Here is an 18,132-nt window from a genome sequence, read left to right on the forward strand (position 1 = left end):
GGTGATTCAAATACGCCACCCCCCCACCCTCGGTTTTATGCGAAGCCCACTGCATACAGCCACGTTACATTGAGCACATTACATAATTCATATTCCCTGGGTCCGCTTCCGGCCGCCGTTCGGCAAACACGCTCCACGGCAGCCAAAACACAAGTGCCAAGTTTTAGCGTGACAGTGCTGGCCGGTGCTGCGGTGCTATGCCGTGAAATAAAACAGCTGTCCCTCCGAGCAGCCATGAAAAGATTTCGGGGAAATGGCGCATATGGGGGTATAAATAGCCCCTCACGAGGGCCAGGGCAGGGGGGCGGGAGGCTGCTGGGTATCTTGTATCAAAACAGGCTCCCCTTGCTGGGCAGGGGGCAGAGAGCGTGGGAGGCCATGTCGCACAGCAGCTTCGCGTTTACCCCATCGGCGCTGCGCTCGCTGCGGGTGGACAGGGCCGAGCTGGAGCGCCGCTCGCAGCGGAGGTGGCTGGAGGGAGCCCCACGCCTCAGCGCCTACCTGCTGCACAAGGAGGCCCGGGACACAGGCCCCACGTCGGCGGTCCAGAGGCGGATCGCTGGGGCGCCACCACTGTGCCGCGACCTTGTGGTGCACAACGCCCTCTTCACCGGGAACCTGGAAGCCGTGCAGAGGCTGTTCCCCCGGGGGTCGCCGGTGGACCTCCTTGTGGAGTCGCAGGGCGGCGACATGCGCTGGGTCTGCCAGAGCGAAGGTAAGAGTCACGTACTGGCCACTGGAGTTCAGACCGTCCAATAGAAACAAGGCCAACAAAGCCTCTGAGATGCAGTGAGGGCGTAGCAGGATAAGACCGTGTCACGCATTTAAATTAAACTCTCCTTCCGCAAACAAGGAAACGCAGGTCCCAGGTCTGAAATTACACGTTTAAATTACGGCTTTTCACGTTTCAGCTTCGGCCTCACATGTACTGCGACTAAATGCGTATTAATGCACATTAATGCATAAAAATTGAGCTATATGTTAGCAATTCCAATGAACCGGTTGGAAGTGGGGAGCTGCACATTTTCACCATAATTTAAATAAAATGATACGCACATGCAGGTCTTTTAGGTAATAGTGTGTGTTTCAGAGAATGGGGACGCTTTGCCCATTAATGCAAGCGAGACTAAATTAGCATCACATGTACTGCGCAAATACAGAAATACATATGACAGTTACATTATTATGTACATTATTATTACAATTTTAGCTACTCAGCTTGAGAGGAAAAAAAGAACAAAGGAAAAAAGGCAATGCTGGAAAAAATCTGACGCACTTTGAACATATATTATTAATAATAATTTGTGGAAGAATTCACTGGTAAGCCCTGCTATTACTTTGCTTAAGGCTAAAACAAATTAAGTAAATATTATCGATGCTCAGCGTTCTTTATTTAATTAGTTAATTTGTGCAAAGCCTCTTATTAACGAGGTTGAATGGGTGGGTGAGATAGAGCGGGTGTAAAAGGTGACAAACGCTTATTTAAAATTTAAGTCGGGTCTAGTTCGTGATGATCTTATCACTTACCATCCTTGTGACGCCACCCCAAAAATCAGAGCTCATCCATTCGTAGCAATGGTCCCGAAAGCAGGAAGGGTCTCTGCTTTGGCTGGTAACTTGTCGCTGCACGTTATCGCGCCGTCCACCTCCCAGATGGCACGTGGGCCCACCCAGGTGACGGCGTAAACGGCCCGGGCTGACAGACATCAGCCGGCTTACGGGCTTCCTGTGGGACTCAGGTGCACCCGCCCTGCCCTTGCGTGTCCCCTCCCATCAAATGTGGTGACCATGTGACCACACTGTATGAGGTTTGGCAATGCGGAATGACGGGAGCTCAGCAGTCTAACCCGGGAGCGTCAAACTCCAGTCCTGGGGGGCCAGAGCCCCGCACAGTTTTTGGTTTACCCTCGTTTAACACACCTGATTCAACTCCTTCTGCTAATTACCACACAGCTCTTGAGCTGAATCATTTGTGGTAGGATAGGAAAGACCTAAGCTACACAGGGCTCCGGCCCCCCGGGTTTGACACCCCTGGTCTAACCCCTGAACCCAAAAGCACAACCATTTCATTTATTCTTGTTATCCTTGACCATAAATAATTTAATTGTAGAATCAAACAATGTGTGGCATTCCAGTCTGAGTGGTAATGTGAAGAACTACCACTTCACTTAATGGTTAAAAATAGAACAAGCATCCAGGAATTGATAAGTCATCAGCTACTAAAAGCAGAATCAAACTGGAAGTAATGGATTAGATCGTGTACTGATTGCTCACCTGTTCTTTAAATCGTTTCATTCCCGATGTTCGTAAATTTGATATTCATACATTTCTTAATGTTATCTCCCTGCACGAGATTCACATGCATTGTGTGAAGGCAGATAATTGGACCACCCAGTCATTAAGTAGCGAAGCTACTGTACCTTTAAGACATTAAGGAGGAAATGAACTACATCTCTTGCAGCAAAATAAGCATGATTTACAGGACCCCCACAACAGTTCTGCGATTGCGAGGTCCTACTCGTATTATGCAGCACAGCAAATTAGACAATTTAGATCTTTTAAATGCATGCCGTATGCAAAATCATGACACGAAACTCATTTTCTTCCCAGTGCACACACTCTGCAAAAATTGTGACACGTCGCAAATGTGTCACTTTCTGTGGATGCAGGGGTCCACAACAGGGTGGATCCCCGGCGAATCGATGAGCAGGATTATATGTGAAATATGGGTGTTTTTGGCGGATCGATACTGAGCGAAAGAGGAGACAGCTGTGCTCTAAGCTTTTCCTCTCCCAGATCAATGGAAAATAACACATCAGAGCGAAAAAGCTTGACATGCCATCGAGGAGGATGTGATGTCGCAGACTCCGCCATCACCTATGAACCCGCCACACTTATTTCACAAGCCCCCTGCGATGAGAACAGTGTATCTGATTCCCATGCACTGTGGAAGGTAAAATCTGCACAATTCAGTCAAAGTGCATTTCTTAAAATGAAACGCACGCGATTCTTTTATCTTTCTCTCCCACAAATGGACCGGTTCTGAGCCATGAGCCGAGTTCTCACTCGTCACTCAGGTGAGCCCCATCACTCTTGAGGGATGATTGATCCTCCACCGCAGCTCTGCACTGACCTAATGACGCATTCCGGTACACCCATCATATTCTACCCTTCCTGTGATCTGCTCATTGTTCTTATCCACGTGTACGGCCTTACGGGACGTAGCCAGGCACCAGCGTTGGTCCAGGCTGCGTTGGTCGGTCGTTGCTGGCCCTTTAACAGCTGAGGCAGCTCCTGTCCTGCTGACTGGGTTTTTTTTGGCCATTCACGGCTGAGGTGCGTATCGCATAACACCGTTCCTCCTTTAAAATGAGCACCAACCGCTCAAGTACAGCTCAGATGGGCAGAACAGGCTCCCCTGACCTCGTCGCTCATCGGGGTCCGCCTGCAGGGATCTGCACCTCCAAGCGCCAAACAGAGAAGCACCCGCAGCCCTGACCGGACGGGACGCGGGGCCGGCCACACAGCATGGGGACGAAAATCAAGTGGCGGAAGGCGAAGAAGATTCGCAACGATGTCATCCCTACGGCCAAGGCCAGGGGCTACGAACTGCAGTTCTGGCACGCCCTCATGGTGGGCGACGACATCACCATCGTGGGCATCGCCGACGACCCCGAGTCCAGCCATGTGGTCAACGCCATTTACGACACCAGCAACATCGACGAGTGGAAGACCCACAGGCTGAACTACAGGAGTCTGAGTAGGTCCCGATCTCATCCCTGCGTTTGCGAGCTGGTCGATGCCAAAACCGACAAAATAACGAGGCGGTTTCATTGTATCCATGGTAATTACACCATCCAGGACCAGGTTTTGGCACATGGAGTGATTCATCCATAAAACATGATCCATAAAGGCTAGAACTGATGAAACACGCGGAATTTACGAGAATCAAATATTATCTGCAGTGTTTTTAAAGGGGCAGCCTTCCCTGGGCAATCGATGGTGTTTATTTTAGTGCCGCGTCCGATGGAGCCCTTGTGCTATTTGTGGAGTGACATTTTGTTTTGGGATTTCAGGCTTGTGTTTACAGTGGCCAAGCGCAGGCCAGGTCATCTGCCTCTTGGCAAGACTGCGCCAGCTCCTGACTCCTGTTCAAAAGCTGCACTTGTCGATCCTGTCAGTCTTGTGCTGGATTCTCTCAACATATCCTGTCTGGGCCAGTTCATAATTAAATCACCAGGCTGCTTCCCTGCACATCATTTACTTACTTTTGCCATTTTGCACTGAACGTGTGCTCTTTGGCATTTAATGCACATATTCTCAGTTTTCCTCTAGGTTGTTTGGCAACTGCGGTTCACCTCAGCATGTTTTAGGACCGTGGGGAGAAAATCCCATGAGGACACTGGGGGAGAACATGCAAACTCGAACCCTGGTTTCCAGTGGTGGGGGACGACCTTGCTACTAACAACGAACCGTGCTGCACATTTTCCATTGTTTTGAAATTAATTATGCTGCATTAATTGACGCATTAATTCTATTGGTGTTCCCACGAGTATCAGCACAGCATCTAGCAGCCACAGGATCTGAACTCGGACCCAGATCCCTAACCTGCTGAATTTTACCTGGAGCTGGAAGCTGTATCTGTATCTTTGAACCTGGTCCTCCACCCCCTGCAGGACTATGGTCGCTGACCTACGAGCAGGAGCTCACCACCCCGCTGCACATTGCGGCCAGCCGCGGTTATGCTGACTGCCTCCGACACCTGCTGCAGCGAGGCGCCAACGTGGAGCTGGCTCCCGGGGGCACCACAGCACTGCACGAGGCTTGCGAGGGCGGCCACAGCGAGTGTGCCCGGCTGCTGCTCTCCTACGGCGCCAACGCCAACGCCACCAACGAGGAGGGCCTTGCGCCGCTGCATATGTGCATCTTCCCCGAGTCCCTGGAGTGGGTAGCGGCCTCTATGCGGCTTTAGTTAATTTCCAGTCTATGCTTGTTCACTGCATTTACTGCATTTCCAACAAATGCTTGTTCATGGCAATTAGCGCATTTCCAGCCGACGCTTGTACACTGCATTTAGCGCATTTCCAGCCATTGCTTGTCCAACACATTTTGCGCAGTTCCAGCAAATGCTTGGACACTGCATTTAGTGCATTTCCAGCCAAAGCACATTCACTGCATTTAGTGCATTTCCAGCCGAAGGATGTTCAGTGCATTTCACCAGTTGCTGTTGTGCTTCGGGAGTGGTGTGTGGCTCTGTGGCCTTGGACCCTACAGCTGTGACCAGAAGGTTGTTGGTTTAAATCCCAGCATTAATAGAGTGATTTCACTGTTGAGCCCTTCAGCAAGGCCTTCAACCACAATTGCTCCAGGGCTGTCTGTCCCTGCTTTCTTACCTGTATGCCATTTTAGATGTGTCGGCTAAATATACAAAATCTGTTTTAAATTTATTGTTTACAGGACATGGCAGTCATCACCAGGGTAATGGGTCACATTTCTCCTGTCCAAGGACCAGCAGGGGCTGTACGAAACATTCAATACGGTTTGAGCTTCTCTGAAGAGCTAAAATATTATCTCCCGCTATAACCAAGTACAACAGAAACAATGGGTAAAACAAGGGTTTTGTGAAACGAAAAAGAGGAGAGAAGAACAACAAAGCTGACGACCCTGATCAGCAGATCCTACAGTGCAGGAACGAGAACTACATCAGGCCACACAGCAGCACCGAGAGTAACAGAAAACTGCAAAACCACTGCACCGGAGGTCAAAACAGTGGGAAAACTCATTTAACCCGGTTTACTTTTAATTTCACTGACAATCAAAGGCTTTTTTTTAGCAGTTACTTTGCTCCTCTCAGTTAAACTTGCTAATGGCCGCTCAGTTTGAATAACGACGTCATTAACACGGTGCAGCACAGTTAGTAAATTAGATTAGGACTCTTAACTTTCCTGCATATGTCTGCACCTACTACCGAGAACCCAAAGTCCTAAAGCCAGGTCTAGATCGAGAGAAAGCCTGTCAGCAACCTCTGAGAAATACCTACGGCACAGTGCTGTAATACTGTTGACATATGTTTGAAAATGTGCTCCTGAAGCAGGGATAAGTACCAAAATCAAATAACTTTTCTACTTTAGAGAAATATCGTGTTGATGCACTGACTTTCGGTATGGTTACACCAGGACAATTATGTATGCAAACTAGGGCCAATTAATTTGCCAGAAAATGCTGACGGAGTCTCTGGATTGGTTACAGCAGCCCATATGAAGTCGCTCACTGACGTTTCACAATGTCTCCAAATAACTGTTACATTACAGACGCTCTTCTACTTACGAACTTTCAACTTACGCACTTTCAGACATACGAACAAAGAGTACTGCAAGTCCAAATTGTGTTAATTGGGCTCCTGCTTCCTCTCCGCAACATCAATGTCTTTTTTCTGTGGCTCCAATTCCGCCTAGTATGACTTCTGGCTGCTACTCCCGCCGCGCAGAAGCGTAGCGTGCGTACTCCCAGCGTAGCGTGCGTACTCCCAGCCTAGCCTGCGTACTCCCAGCGTAGCGTGCGTACTCCCAGCGTAGCGTGCGTACTCCCAGCATAGCGTGCGTACTCCCAGCCTAGCCTGCGTACTCCCAGCGTAGCGTGCGTACTCCCAGCGTAGCGTGCGTACTCCCAGCGTAGCGTGCGTACTCCCAGCGGAGCGTGCGTACTCCCAGCGTAGCGTGCGTACTCCCAGCATCCTAGTTCTTTGTACTTGCGTATACCTTTCATGTTACAAACGGCCGTCCGGAACGTATCTCATTCGTAGGTAGAGGAGGGTCTGTATATTGTTAACCCTACTCTTACTGAACCTTGCATACTTACTTCACATCTATTTTAAATTATACAACTATATGAACTCCTATGGAAGACACAAGGTTTCCTAAAGACGGAACCATTACCAGAAGATTCCATTAACCTTAAGTCAGACAGTCTCTTATCATGGGGTAACGTGTGGTTCAGTGGACTCGGCCTCTGTGTCAATGATCAGAAGGTTGTTGGTTTGAGCCCAGTCTCAGCACATCTGTAGCTCCTTGAGTAAAGCCCTTAGCCCCCCAGTTCCCTGGGTGCTGCTATGGGGGGAAATTGTCACGTTCTTTGTAACATCCACTGACTGCTCTGCCTTTGTTCTGACCATTGCTTTTTCAATGTAACAAAAAGCATTTTACACACATTCAGTGGGCAGATGCTTCTCTCAGTGCACACAATATGCACATAAAGCAACAGATGGAGAGGATCAACCCATATATCAGTTAGTAAAACATGGCTGATATAGTAAGCATCCGTGCATTCCATCCACTTCTCCTGGACAGGGTCATGGAGCAAGATCCTGTCCCATAAGACCAGGGAACATTATGGAAAAGATGCCAGTCCATCACAGGGCATAACCACGCACTAAGGTAACTGTAAGTGACACGAATCAGCCTGTATGCCTTTGGACTTTGGGAGGGAACCTGTCAGACACATGGGAGGACATGCAAAACCCACACAAAGCAGAGGCAGGATTCGAACCACTGACCCTGGGGGTGTCAGGCGACGAGAGCGATTGTGCCGGTCAAAGATGCCAAAATATTAAGAAAACTTCTCATTCGTAGCTGTCGTTTCACCTCCACACAGATGTGCCAAACACCTGCTGCAATTTGGCGCGGCGGTCAATGGGCGGAGCCTGGAGGAGGACGACACGCCGCTGCACGTTGCGGCGCGGCACGGCCTCCCGGACCACGCCGACCTATATCTGCGGTACGGTGCCGCCTTGGACAGGCAGAATGACGAGGGCCAGACGCCCCTGATCACGGCCTGCGCCGAGCCGCAGGCGGCCGAGGACCTGCAGCGCTACCACCAGGTGTGCCGGCTGCTGGTGAGCGCCGGGGCCAATGTGCGCGCGGAGGACCGCGACAGCCAGACGCCGCTGCACATGGCCAGCAAGAACGTGAACGCCGACGTGGCCGAGCTGCTGCTGCAGCAGGGCGCCAACGTCAACAACATGTGCTACAGCGGCGATACACCCATGCACAACGTGCTCAAGGCCGTGGCCTACAAGGCGGCCACCCACCACCCTGAGCGCATCGTCCGTGCCCTGCTCAACTACGGCTCCACCCGCGTCTGGCCCGGGGCGCTGCCAAAGGTATGGCCAGGAGGGGGCGCCACAATGCACCTTTCTCTGGCACCTGTTTCAGCCCTGTGACTGCCAGGAGAATGAGGAAAAGCACAGGGGCAAAGGAGACCACCTTCCCCATATCAATACAGCACGCAGTTCAAAAAAGGAGAAGAAATATATACACACTTTTGTTAATTTCCCCCTACTCCGTCTTCCTTCAAACAAATTGCCCGACACCTAATTAGGCAATGTTAATAAGAAATTAATTAGCCATAATTGCTGATTCTCCCACAGATCCCTCCGAGGTGGTGGTGGTGGGGGGGGGGGGGGGTGTTCAGTCTGCTCAGCTGTCTCATGCGTTCCCTGGGACACCCCTGGGCTCCCAGATCTAAACAGAGGCTCTCATGGATCCAACATTCAGCTCCTCCAGCTTTCAGAGCAGAGTAACAGTGGAGCCAGATTAGCCATCGATTACGAAAAAAAAAGAAAAGAAAAGCTGGGCATTTTCTACATTGGTTCCTCAGACAGATCAGCAACCAAGTAATAGATAAGTTGGAAGGTCAACAGATGGTTCTCCGAACAGTTAGATTATGGTTAGGATTATGATCCATGATCTAGAGTTAAGGAACTTACGCTTGCATGACTATATTAGAACATAAGGCTTGGGGGGGGGGGGGGGGGTGCAATCCAGCTAGATCAGTCAAAAAGACATAGAGACACTTGAGGTTCTTCCTTACTGGAAATGTCATTCAGAGGAACCTGGTTTCTGTCTTCTCCAGTTGTTAAAACACTGCTGTAAATCACCTCGCACCATGGAGGTCATCCTGAATGCTTACGACCGCCTCAAAATCACAGACACCTGGAGGGAGGCTGTCCCCCATGAGGTCTTCCAGGTGAGTCCTCGCAAGTCCTCAGCACGTGGAGAAGGTTCTCAAGTTCAGAAAAGCTAAGCTGAGAACCAGCAGAGGGCTGCGTGTAATAGACGTGATCTCCTACGCAACGCGGCAGCCATTAATGCACCCCCACCTCTTTACAGGAGCACAGGGGGTTCTACGAGTCCGTGTTCGTCCTGACCCAGATGCCGCGCTCACTCCAGCACCTGGCTCGCTGCAAGGTCCGGGGTCTCCTAGAGGGACGCGTGCCCCACGTTGTGCCCAAGCTGGGTCTGCCCACCTTCTTGCAGAAATACTTGCTCCTGGAGTTCCGGGACTACATCCACTGATGAGGTAGAAGAAATGGATGAGCTTTCTGTCTCTGAGGGACCCTTGGAACACTGATTAAGTCCTCAAGGCTGACAAACCTTCAGAACCAAGCAAGCACTACACTTCGCAGAATGGCATGGAATATAATTTTAGATATGTACAACTAACTTAAAGTATACACTTGCATTAATTGTATTTGTATTTTTGTGCTGAAAACTAACGGTTTATAAACAATTGTTTATCGTATTGCTTTAGACTGAAAACTAACCCCAAAATGTTATTTTGTGTCGCTATTTTTTTGTGTTATTTATTTTTGTTAGGTTGATATACATATAGTGATATGTTTTTTTTCACGTAAGGTATTTCCAAGGTTCTGTTTCCAGTACAGCAACAAGATATTCGTGTATTGGCTGACAACAACTAATCGTCCACAAGAGGGGGCCCTAACCTTGAAAGTGCGTCAAACATTCAAATAGGACCTGTGTCTTGATACTCCTTTAGAAGAAACTTTCGGCATATTTTCAGGAAAATGTAAACAACTTCAAATTAAATAAGAGTTAAGCATAAGACAAGCACAAGAATGTAAGATGGCCGCAGACCACTTCACGGATGTTTTTTCGTAATGGTAGGATATGGTAAAATAATACAATTTGACACGTGAGTATCAAACAATTTTTAATTTGACACTTTACGCAGATCTATGATATTAAGGATAGTTTTTACGAAGGATGACCATATAACATAACGAATTCGTTTATTCTACCAAAAACTTTTATCCCGTATTGGTCAATACAGGGTAATGAAAGCACCTTGATTTTAAATATAACCTTCTCTGAGAAATATCCCTGCTTAAGAACATGAAAATTGCTGGCTTACATTTTGTATTTTCATACATCAGAAACTATTGTTTAGTGAAGGCAATCATTTTCTGAACTTTTAATGAACATTCTTCATATACGTATTTTACAAGACGAGTTTATTTGTAATTGTATAGCTTTGTTACACAAACACCACGGTGTGAATGCTGTTTTTTCCACGTAGCAGAATGTTGCAAATGATTAAATTCTCATAAAACTATTTCCTCAATGCCGACACATGTTCCTTATATGTGTAAACGATGGCTAGCGGTTATTTGATAAATGCTTATTTCCTAAAATTCCATTCTATCATAAAACCATTTGTAATTGTGCTGAATTAAATGCACACGTTTGTTTATATAGGGTTCTGTATACTCTATACTATTATTATTATTATTATTATTACTATTATTATTAGCCTATTCTTATTGAGCAGTGACAAATTTAATAACATAGTACGATCGGAAAACATTGAATTTACATCAATCACGTAATAATTTATTACACAAAGTTGATACTCAAAATTGTATTAACTGAACTTTAAAAAAAATCTAATCATAGAATGTTCATATTCCTTAAAACTTGCAATGAGCATGAAGACAATCAAGCATGCATATTCATGTATTGGATATATTAATACATTTCAGCTACCGAAGCTTAAATTTTGAGTATATACTTTTTAACAATCTTACTAATTACATAATTAATTAAATCATTAGTGGCATTGTGTTGTTATCGCATGTCAGCGCAATTATTACCGCACTAGAACATTACACATAAATCGATTTTTTTTTCTGTTAACCAAACACGGCAAACACAACAAATGAGAAATCTACAACAATAATTTACGCAATTGCGTTAAAATAGCAATAGATATCAGAATCTGTGCTACTTTCCAAGCAGCAAGGATGGATATGGTGGCAACCTGTAACTTGTACTTCAGCCGCATTTTACGAAAGTATAACAGAAAATACGCAATGAATATCAGTGAAACTTGCAAGCTGTCTCTCGGGTGTCCTCCTTCAAAGAAAAACATACGTGTAGGATTCATGCGTGCCACATGCTGTTTCTTGTCGAATTGTGAGGCGTTGCTACGTCTCTCTCTCTTTTATTATGATTATCTGGTGTCGAGAAGAGGCCTGCGTGTGAACAATTACCATGAAAGGCCAAATGATTGGAGAGAGTGGTGGGCCGGCGACAGAGTGTTGTGACACGAGGACAATGCGCCGGCTCGGGTAATGAACCTGTCAGTGCTCTCTAACACCCTCTCAAGAAATGAGCGCATATTGTGGCCAGGAGCCACGCAAGCCGCCGTTTACAGTAGCCGTAAGGTCTGGATATCAGGCAGGTGAGGAGAGACACGCGGCATGATGGTAATTAACGCGTTAAATGAAGCGCTTTAAAGCGCTAACATGTCGTCCAGGCACGTATCTTTCCGGCTACCTATAATAAATTCCTACCAACGGAGCTATACACAAATTGCTATACAATTAAAATTCAACACTAACTTGCGAAACATTTTTCATAAAGGTAGATTTTAGCATATATTTAAATAATACAGAAAATTAAAGCTATCAACGGTTTTAAACGGCTTTAATCATACACTGAGAAATATAATTAGCGAATAACGAAGAACTGTAAACATGTCTAATAGATAACTATTTCTCTTGCGCTCTTGTCGCTTCTAAAAATGTCGTTCAGCAAACAGGGTGCACCCCTTGTTCATGTAACAAGCGACCAACATAGGCATAAACATATAACCGCCAAAGGAAAGAATATTAGTTTATATTTAGGCCTACAAGCCATAATCTATGTGTTATTGCTCCCACTAATACGGATAAATCTAAAACTATTAACGCAATTATAATAGTATTAGTATTGTATCAACTATAACTTGCAATGCTGATTATCTAAATTAGGCCGTTCACTTTTAATTGCCCTCAAAAACAAAATAAAAAAACAACAGCAAATTTATGAATGAGTATTTAACATAACTCCAAAAATGTACAGGCCTAATATATGCAAAACCATACAGTTATATTAGGAAAGAATTCTACAATATTTTTACAGTTTTTGTAATTAATTTTATTCGAATATATTCTGGAAAAAAAATCGAGTATATTTATTTTCCTAAATATCTTATTTTGCCAAGTACTGGACTACTTTCGAATGTTTCAAATATGTACCCATTTTAAAACTGCATAATCGTTTAAATTGTATCATTTAAAAAATGGTCGGTTTCATAATTGCCACTAATTTAGATTTTCTTTTGATGGCTTTAAATACAAACATTAAGTACAGTATCCGACACGCCCATAACGTTAAGTCGATTTTCTTCAGCAAACAATCGCAGACGACAAACAAACTTGCGCACCTCATCAGAAAAGTTTGATCTAAATTCTTTTAAATCCAAGATGTGCTGTAGGGGTGTCTGATTGTAGCCCACACTTTAAGTCCACTTAAAGAAAGCGGAGAAGGAAGCTGTCTGGTTTCAATAGATCAAAGAGAGGTAATGGTGAATGGAGTCATTTGCAATTATAAGAATAATTAGCATCCCTGGTCCTACATTGCTAATCAGAGTCGGAGGTGACATGTTTATGTTCATGCAATCAGACGGGCAGTTGGAGAGCTCGCGCCCCCAGGACTCAATAGGGGCTAATCATCATCAGTACGAAATGCCATTTAAACGGTAAAATAATTTTAAATGAAATTAACAATCGAGGGAAAAAAAACTACTCAGAAAAAAAGATAAGCCGGATTAAACAAAAAGAAAAAGAGCATAATCGACATTTTATATGCAAACATATGGATAAACATCTTATGACTATGTTTTAAATTGGATACATATCCCGTTTTATATGCCTGCTATGCACATAACGCGATAGACAGTGGGGTAATAATAGGCAGTGTTTATTCTTTTTGTTTATTTGCACTTTAATAATTATTATCGGAATACGAATAAAGTATATTTAGGAACCCATAATATTATAGGTAATGCTTGATAAAATTACAGTGCGCGACTATTAACGTCTTAACACTGAAACCGTATAAGTTTGTGGCAAACCGAAGTCTTGGTATTGTTATAGCATTTACTTTGTAAAGCTGGAATTGAGCTCCGTTTTAGTTTGTAGTTGACCCTCTCATTCAAGTCTTTTATTCTGTCCCATTCTTCAGACAATATTTCCCTCCGGGGGATAATTATCTTTGCACTTCTCCGAGGCCAAATACATTGTGTTGGTTCCGAAGAAAAGGTTTTCCTTTAGACAAGTCGGGGGAAAACATCTGCCTAACCTCCTTCACGACTCTGGTGCCATCCGTCCCTAAATTTTAACAATGGCGCCCTTGTTTTACGTCGCTTCCCTGAATCCAAAGTAATTACTAATCATCAATCAAAATTAATAATAGTTGATTTGGCTGGTGTGGTCAACGATTAGGGAAGGGGAAGGTTGTAAACCTTCTCACAGCGCTTCCAGTCACTGTCGTCCAAGCTTAAGGGGGTTCGGCCCCTCTGTCTATTGGTATCCACTGGGAAACTACCGCCTCTCATGGTAGCCAAAAAGTCAGGAGCTGAATAAGGAAATGAAGCGTAATTTGAGGAAGATGGATGAGTTCGGAGGGCTACACCCCCTCCCATCCCTCTTCTATTGCAGATGATGAGCCTAGCGAGTATGCGTGCGTGCGCGCGTGTGTGTGTGCGTGTGAGTGTGTGACAGAGGGAGAAACGGGAGTGAGAGAGAAGCGAATAAGCGGCAGGTCGCAGTCAGCGATTTGGCTTACTAAGGAAAGGACGGAGTAAAGGCACTCAGTATTAACGCCAACTGAAATCCGAAGGATACCACGAAACGGCAAAAGGAGTACACACATTTCGCTGTAAGGGGATCGGAGGGATTTCCTAACTTAAAGTGAGGAGTACTTTTAGAACATAAAGCAATATTTGGTTCACGACCAGAATGCAGAGACCAAGCGGCCAAGGTACGGCGTTTTCCATTGATTCGTTAATTGGGACTCCTCAGCCGCGGCCGGGGCACCTGCTCTACACGGGTTACCCGATGTTTATGCCGTATAGACCTCTGGTAATCCCCCAAGCCCTGTCTCATTCGCCTCTACAGTCAGGCATCCCGCCGCTGGCCCCTTTGGCTTCGTTTGCCGGACGTCTCACCAACACATTCTGCGCCAGTCTGGGACAGGGGATGCCTTCGATGGTCGCCCTTACGACCACACTTCCCAGCTTCTCTGACCCGCCGGATAGTTTTTATCCGCCGCAAGAAATTCCGGGACCCCGGCTGAGCTCGGATCCAGCGATAAGGAGACAAGAGAGCCCCCACTCGGAGGATTTGCCCGTAAGGGACAAGGGCTCAGAACTACTCAACTTCTCGGAAACTTTTCAGACCATCACAGGTGAGTTACATCAAAAGCACAACAACTATAGCTTTGAGACCTCTGACAAGCTCTCTATAAGTCAAAATACAGAAACTTGCTGCCACGTGCACGTCTAGACTCATGTATAAGTGCATAGATAAAATAAGTATGACGACGTAAACTGAACGTTAAATTACCGTAAATAATTTAAGGCCTTAATTAATATAGAATCTATAAAAATAAGACTATTTTCAAACTATATAGTGATTTCTTTTTTTTTTCTAAAAGGTTCTTTGTTTAGAAACAATATTGAAACATTAAAAAAAATAAATTAGAATTATATAAATGACTACAAATGACCAAATTTCAGATTTGAAGTAGACGGTACGGAATGGCTAGATGACAATCAATCTGGATATACCATGTGGTTATAGAAGGTTAATAGAGATTCATAATCTCTACAAAAATCAACATTGGTCCACTTTTTTTCCAGGAAAAAAATATTTTAGCTTGCCTCCAAACTCTCACATACTAGCTGTCTCTAAATATGTACTGGTGAATTAAATAAAATTAGTAAAATATCCCATATAAATACGGATCATGTTCATTATTATTATACTATTGACATGCCCTAGAATATGGCCTGTGACATGTAACACTACAACACACCATAAAAAGATAACAGAATGAACTTGCGCGTAGAGATTCTGTCTCTAACTGCATTTTCCAAATTAAGCGAATAGCATTTTAATGTACACAATACACCCGTTTTATTACAACCAAATGAATGATTACAATGCAAGTAATTAAAAGAAGTGTGGTTACATATTCGGTATCTTTATAAAAAGAATTTAATTTAGGCAGCAATATTATTTAAATTACAATATTTTAAGGCCTATATTACTATGAAAAACATCTCCGCGTAGCCACGGAAACAGACTATCGAGAGGTATAGCGAATAACATCTTCAATAGTTAGGCAATTGAGACTATTTTTTACTTTTTCATCCCATATAACATGGCCTTAGATTGTCTGGTCTTTTCAGTCAGGTGTAATCAGTAATCGCTACCAGAAAAGCAAGTGAAATTGTGTAATAATACAAGGATTCGGGTGAGTCACATGAATGTATTTAAGGGCTAAAACGACGTTTTTTCTTGTGGCCTTTATTGCTACTCAGGAGAAACCAAACTCTACAGTTCAGACGATGAGAAACTGGACCTCAAATCAACGGAGACCCCTTGCAGCGACAGGGAGGACGACAGCTCTGCAGACAGCGAGAACGAAAGTTTCTCGGACGGGAACAATTGTGGTTCGCTATCGCAAAAGAACAAACTCAAAGCTGGGTCACAAGAGCCTCTACCGCCGGGAAGTTCAGCTGGAAAGAGCCGGCGGAGACGAACGGCTTTTACCAGCGAGCAATTATTAGAACTGGAGAAAGAATTCCACTGTAAAAAGTACCTCTCCTTGACTGAACGCTCACAAATAGCACACGCACTTAAACTGAGCGAGGTCCAGGTCAAGATCTGGTTCCAAAACCGACGGGCCAAATGGAAACGGATTAAAGCCGGCAATGTCAACAACAGATCGGGAGAGCCAGTAAGGAACCCAAAAATTGTGGTCCCCATCCCAGTGCACGTCAACAGATTTGCCGTCAGGAGTCAACATCAGCAGATAGAACAAGGAAGTAGGCCATGAACGATCTGAGTAAAGGTGCAAGTGTGTACGTTTCTTATATAAACACTGACAAATACGCAACTTTATTTGAACATGCATGACGCATATAGCAAGATTTCCGGCGGCAAAAAGACGGCCACGTGGTTATTTAAAACGGACATTGCATCCTTCTGTTGCATCATGTGTCAAAATTGATAGGCCTGTTAAGGTTATTTACAAAGGTGCTAATTATGATAGGAAATCCCCTAATATCGGAAGACCGACTTAACGGACGGAAAAGATTTTCATTGTTAAATTTGATTACTTAATATCACGAATCAATTTGCCTGGTTGATTTTGGAGTATGTACACGCGTCCTTATTTATTATTTTGTAAATATGTAAATATTAACTGTGTCAGAGCGACACAAAGTGCACTATTAAATAAGATTGAATACAATTCTTTTTTAAGAAAAATATTTATATGTTATAGTGTGGTATACCGAGTACGTAAGTTTGATGCATGTTTGCTTATCGGCCAACTTGTTGAAACCGATTTACACTTTATGTTGTAAAAACTCTCATCGTTTCAGTTGAGCCCAACAATTTGCATGTTCCTTTTAAATGTTGGCGTTTAGGTACCGTAGAAACTGTATTCGACAGATGTTTGTGAAAAATAAATTGTGAAGGAAATAAATAATCTAAGCAAGTTATGTCAGTTTCATATTGTGAATAAATAATTCACCGGCCCGTCTGAAAAAGATTTACATAGTCTATCTGTAAATATTTGATCTCAATAAATTAATTCATGTGAAAATTACTAATTCAGTAATTAATATTGTGACGTGGGTACAACACTTGAAATGCTATTATGTAACTTAAAAATGATTTTGATTAACTGGTTCAATGAGTTAGGGTTTGTTGAAACCCATGTCTTAGCTGGGATTTTGGAAATATAAATGCGAATACGGGTCAATTGTGTGACAAGGAAAAAAAAGTTTTTTTTGAACTTTTACGAAACCATTCACTGGAAAGGCCTATTCAAGATTTTATATTATGCTCTGGATCCAAATATTTTGTCAATTAATGCAAAATATTTGAGGAGATAAATGACAATTATTTTTCAAAGTTTCTGTTTCCACAAGTGTCTTAGCCGTCTGGCGAAAGATATATATTTTTCCAGCGAGAAAATTTCACACTAATTATTTTAAATTTAGAAGAAGACGGAGACCTCGACTGCATTTCTTACAAAATGTAAAAATCTGAAGCTAATAGCTAAATGCTTCATGGACATTTCATTCAGGCCATATCTGTTTTATAAAACGTTAACTTACGTACCTCTTCGGTGAGAATATGGCTCATAAAATTTTATTATATGACCTACCTATTTATTGGTAGGTAAACATTAGTCGAAATAAAAGCAATAGTTCGTTGGTCTAAATTTCCACATTTCGCTTAAGAATCTCAGGTTACCTTAACAGATAAACACGCCCATGTAGGCCTATCTTTCTTGATGAAACCAAGGAAATACTTAAACCAGTACTATTTCACAGACATCTCTCCGAGCTAAAGTAAACGCAAACCTGATGTTCACTTTCTCCTTACAAGTCTCATGGAAATCTGTGCGCCTCCAGTCTGCCAGAAATGTAGCCCATGACATACAGTCTTTTCCTTTAAGTGAAAAACGCTGGATTTAAGACAGAAGAGGTGAATTAAGCCGCTTTATGCTTCGTTTTCCCTGAGACCGTTTAGCAGCGAACGCCTCGCTTTGCGGCTTAATGGCCTTCCGAGAGTCTCCCCCTGTCACGTGACTTACCGGACCGGTAAAACTCCGTTTCTTAAATCCTCAATTAAATAGATTTCTCAATTTAGAAATGTGCCAATAAGTTAATATGATGGGATTATATGTAGGCGGAACTTAATCATCGCTT

At 44.0% G+C, this 18,132-nt stretch overlaps 2 protein-coding genes across 3 annotated transcripts; both read left to right on the forward strand.

Annotated features, from left to right (window-relative positions):
* Positions 1–333: 333 nt before the first annotated feature.
* Positions 334–10,419, forward strand: asb10 (ankyrin repeat and SOCS box containing 10). Of its 2 annotated transcripts, none has more exons than XM_049011193.1 (5): positions 334–715; positions 4,677–4,944; positions 7,651–8,158; positions 8,911–9,024; positions 9,168–10,419. In XM_049011193.1, exons 1-5 carry the CDS (start codon positions 379–381, stop codon positions 9,351–9,353), a joined length of 1,413 nt encoding a protein of 470 aa, XP_048867150.1. In that variant the 5' UTR covers positions 334–378; the 3' UTR covers positions 9,354–10,419. The 2 variants fall into 2 exon arrangements, with proteins under 2 accessions (XP_048867150.1, XP_048867151.1); XM_049011194.1 differs by lacking the exon at positions 334–715 and adding an exon at positions 757–3,760.
* A 1,946-nt stretch (positions 10,420–12,365) lies between these two features.
* Positions 12,366–16,889, forward strand: gbx1 (gastrulation brain homeobox 1). The gene is made up of 2 exons (XM_049011195.1): positions 12,366–14,588; positions 15,727–16,889. The coding sequence occupies exons 1-2, from the start codon at positions 14,141–14,143 to the stop codon at positions 16,242–16,244; spliced, it is 966 nt and encodes a 321-aa protein (XP_048867152.1). The 5' UTR covers positions 12,366–14,140; the 3' UTR covers positions 16,245–16,889.
* Positions 16,890–18,132: the final 1,243 nt, after the last annotated feature.

Source organism: Brienomyrus brachyistius, chromosome 4 (assembly GCF_023856365.1).
Source record: "Brienomyrus brachyistius isolate T26 chromosome 4, BBRACH_0.4, whole genome shotgun sequence".
NCBI classification, from domain to species: domain Eukaryota; kingdom Metazoa; phylum Chordata; class Actinopteri; order Osteoglossiformes; family Mormyridae; genus Brienomyrus; species Brienomyrus brachyistius.

Excerpts from the sequence above, each read along its gene's own strand:
- asb10 (XM_049011193.1), top strand. The coding sequence starts at position 379 with ATGTCGCACAGCAGCTTCGCGTTTACCCCATCGGCGCTGCGCTCGCTG. Across the intron at positions 716-4,676 it reads CTGGGTCTGCCAGAGCGAAG|GACTATGGTCGCTGACCTAC; the intron begins GTAAGAGTCACG and ends CACCCCCTGCAG. Across the intron at positions 4,945-7,650 it reads ATCTTCCCCGAGTCCCTGGA|ATGTGCCAAACACCTGCTGC; the intron begins GTGGGTAGCGGC and ends ACCTCCACACAG.
- gbx1 (XM_049011195.1), top strand. The coding sequence starts at position 14,141 with ATGCAGAGACCAAGCGGCCAAGGTACGGCGTTTTCCATTGATTCGTTA. Across the intron at positions 14,589-15,726 it reads AACTTTTCAGACCATCACAG|GAGAAACCAAACTCTACAGT; the intron begins GTGAGTTACATC and ends ATTGCTACTCAG.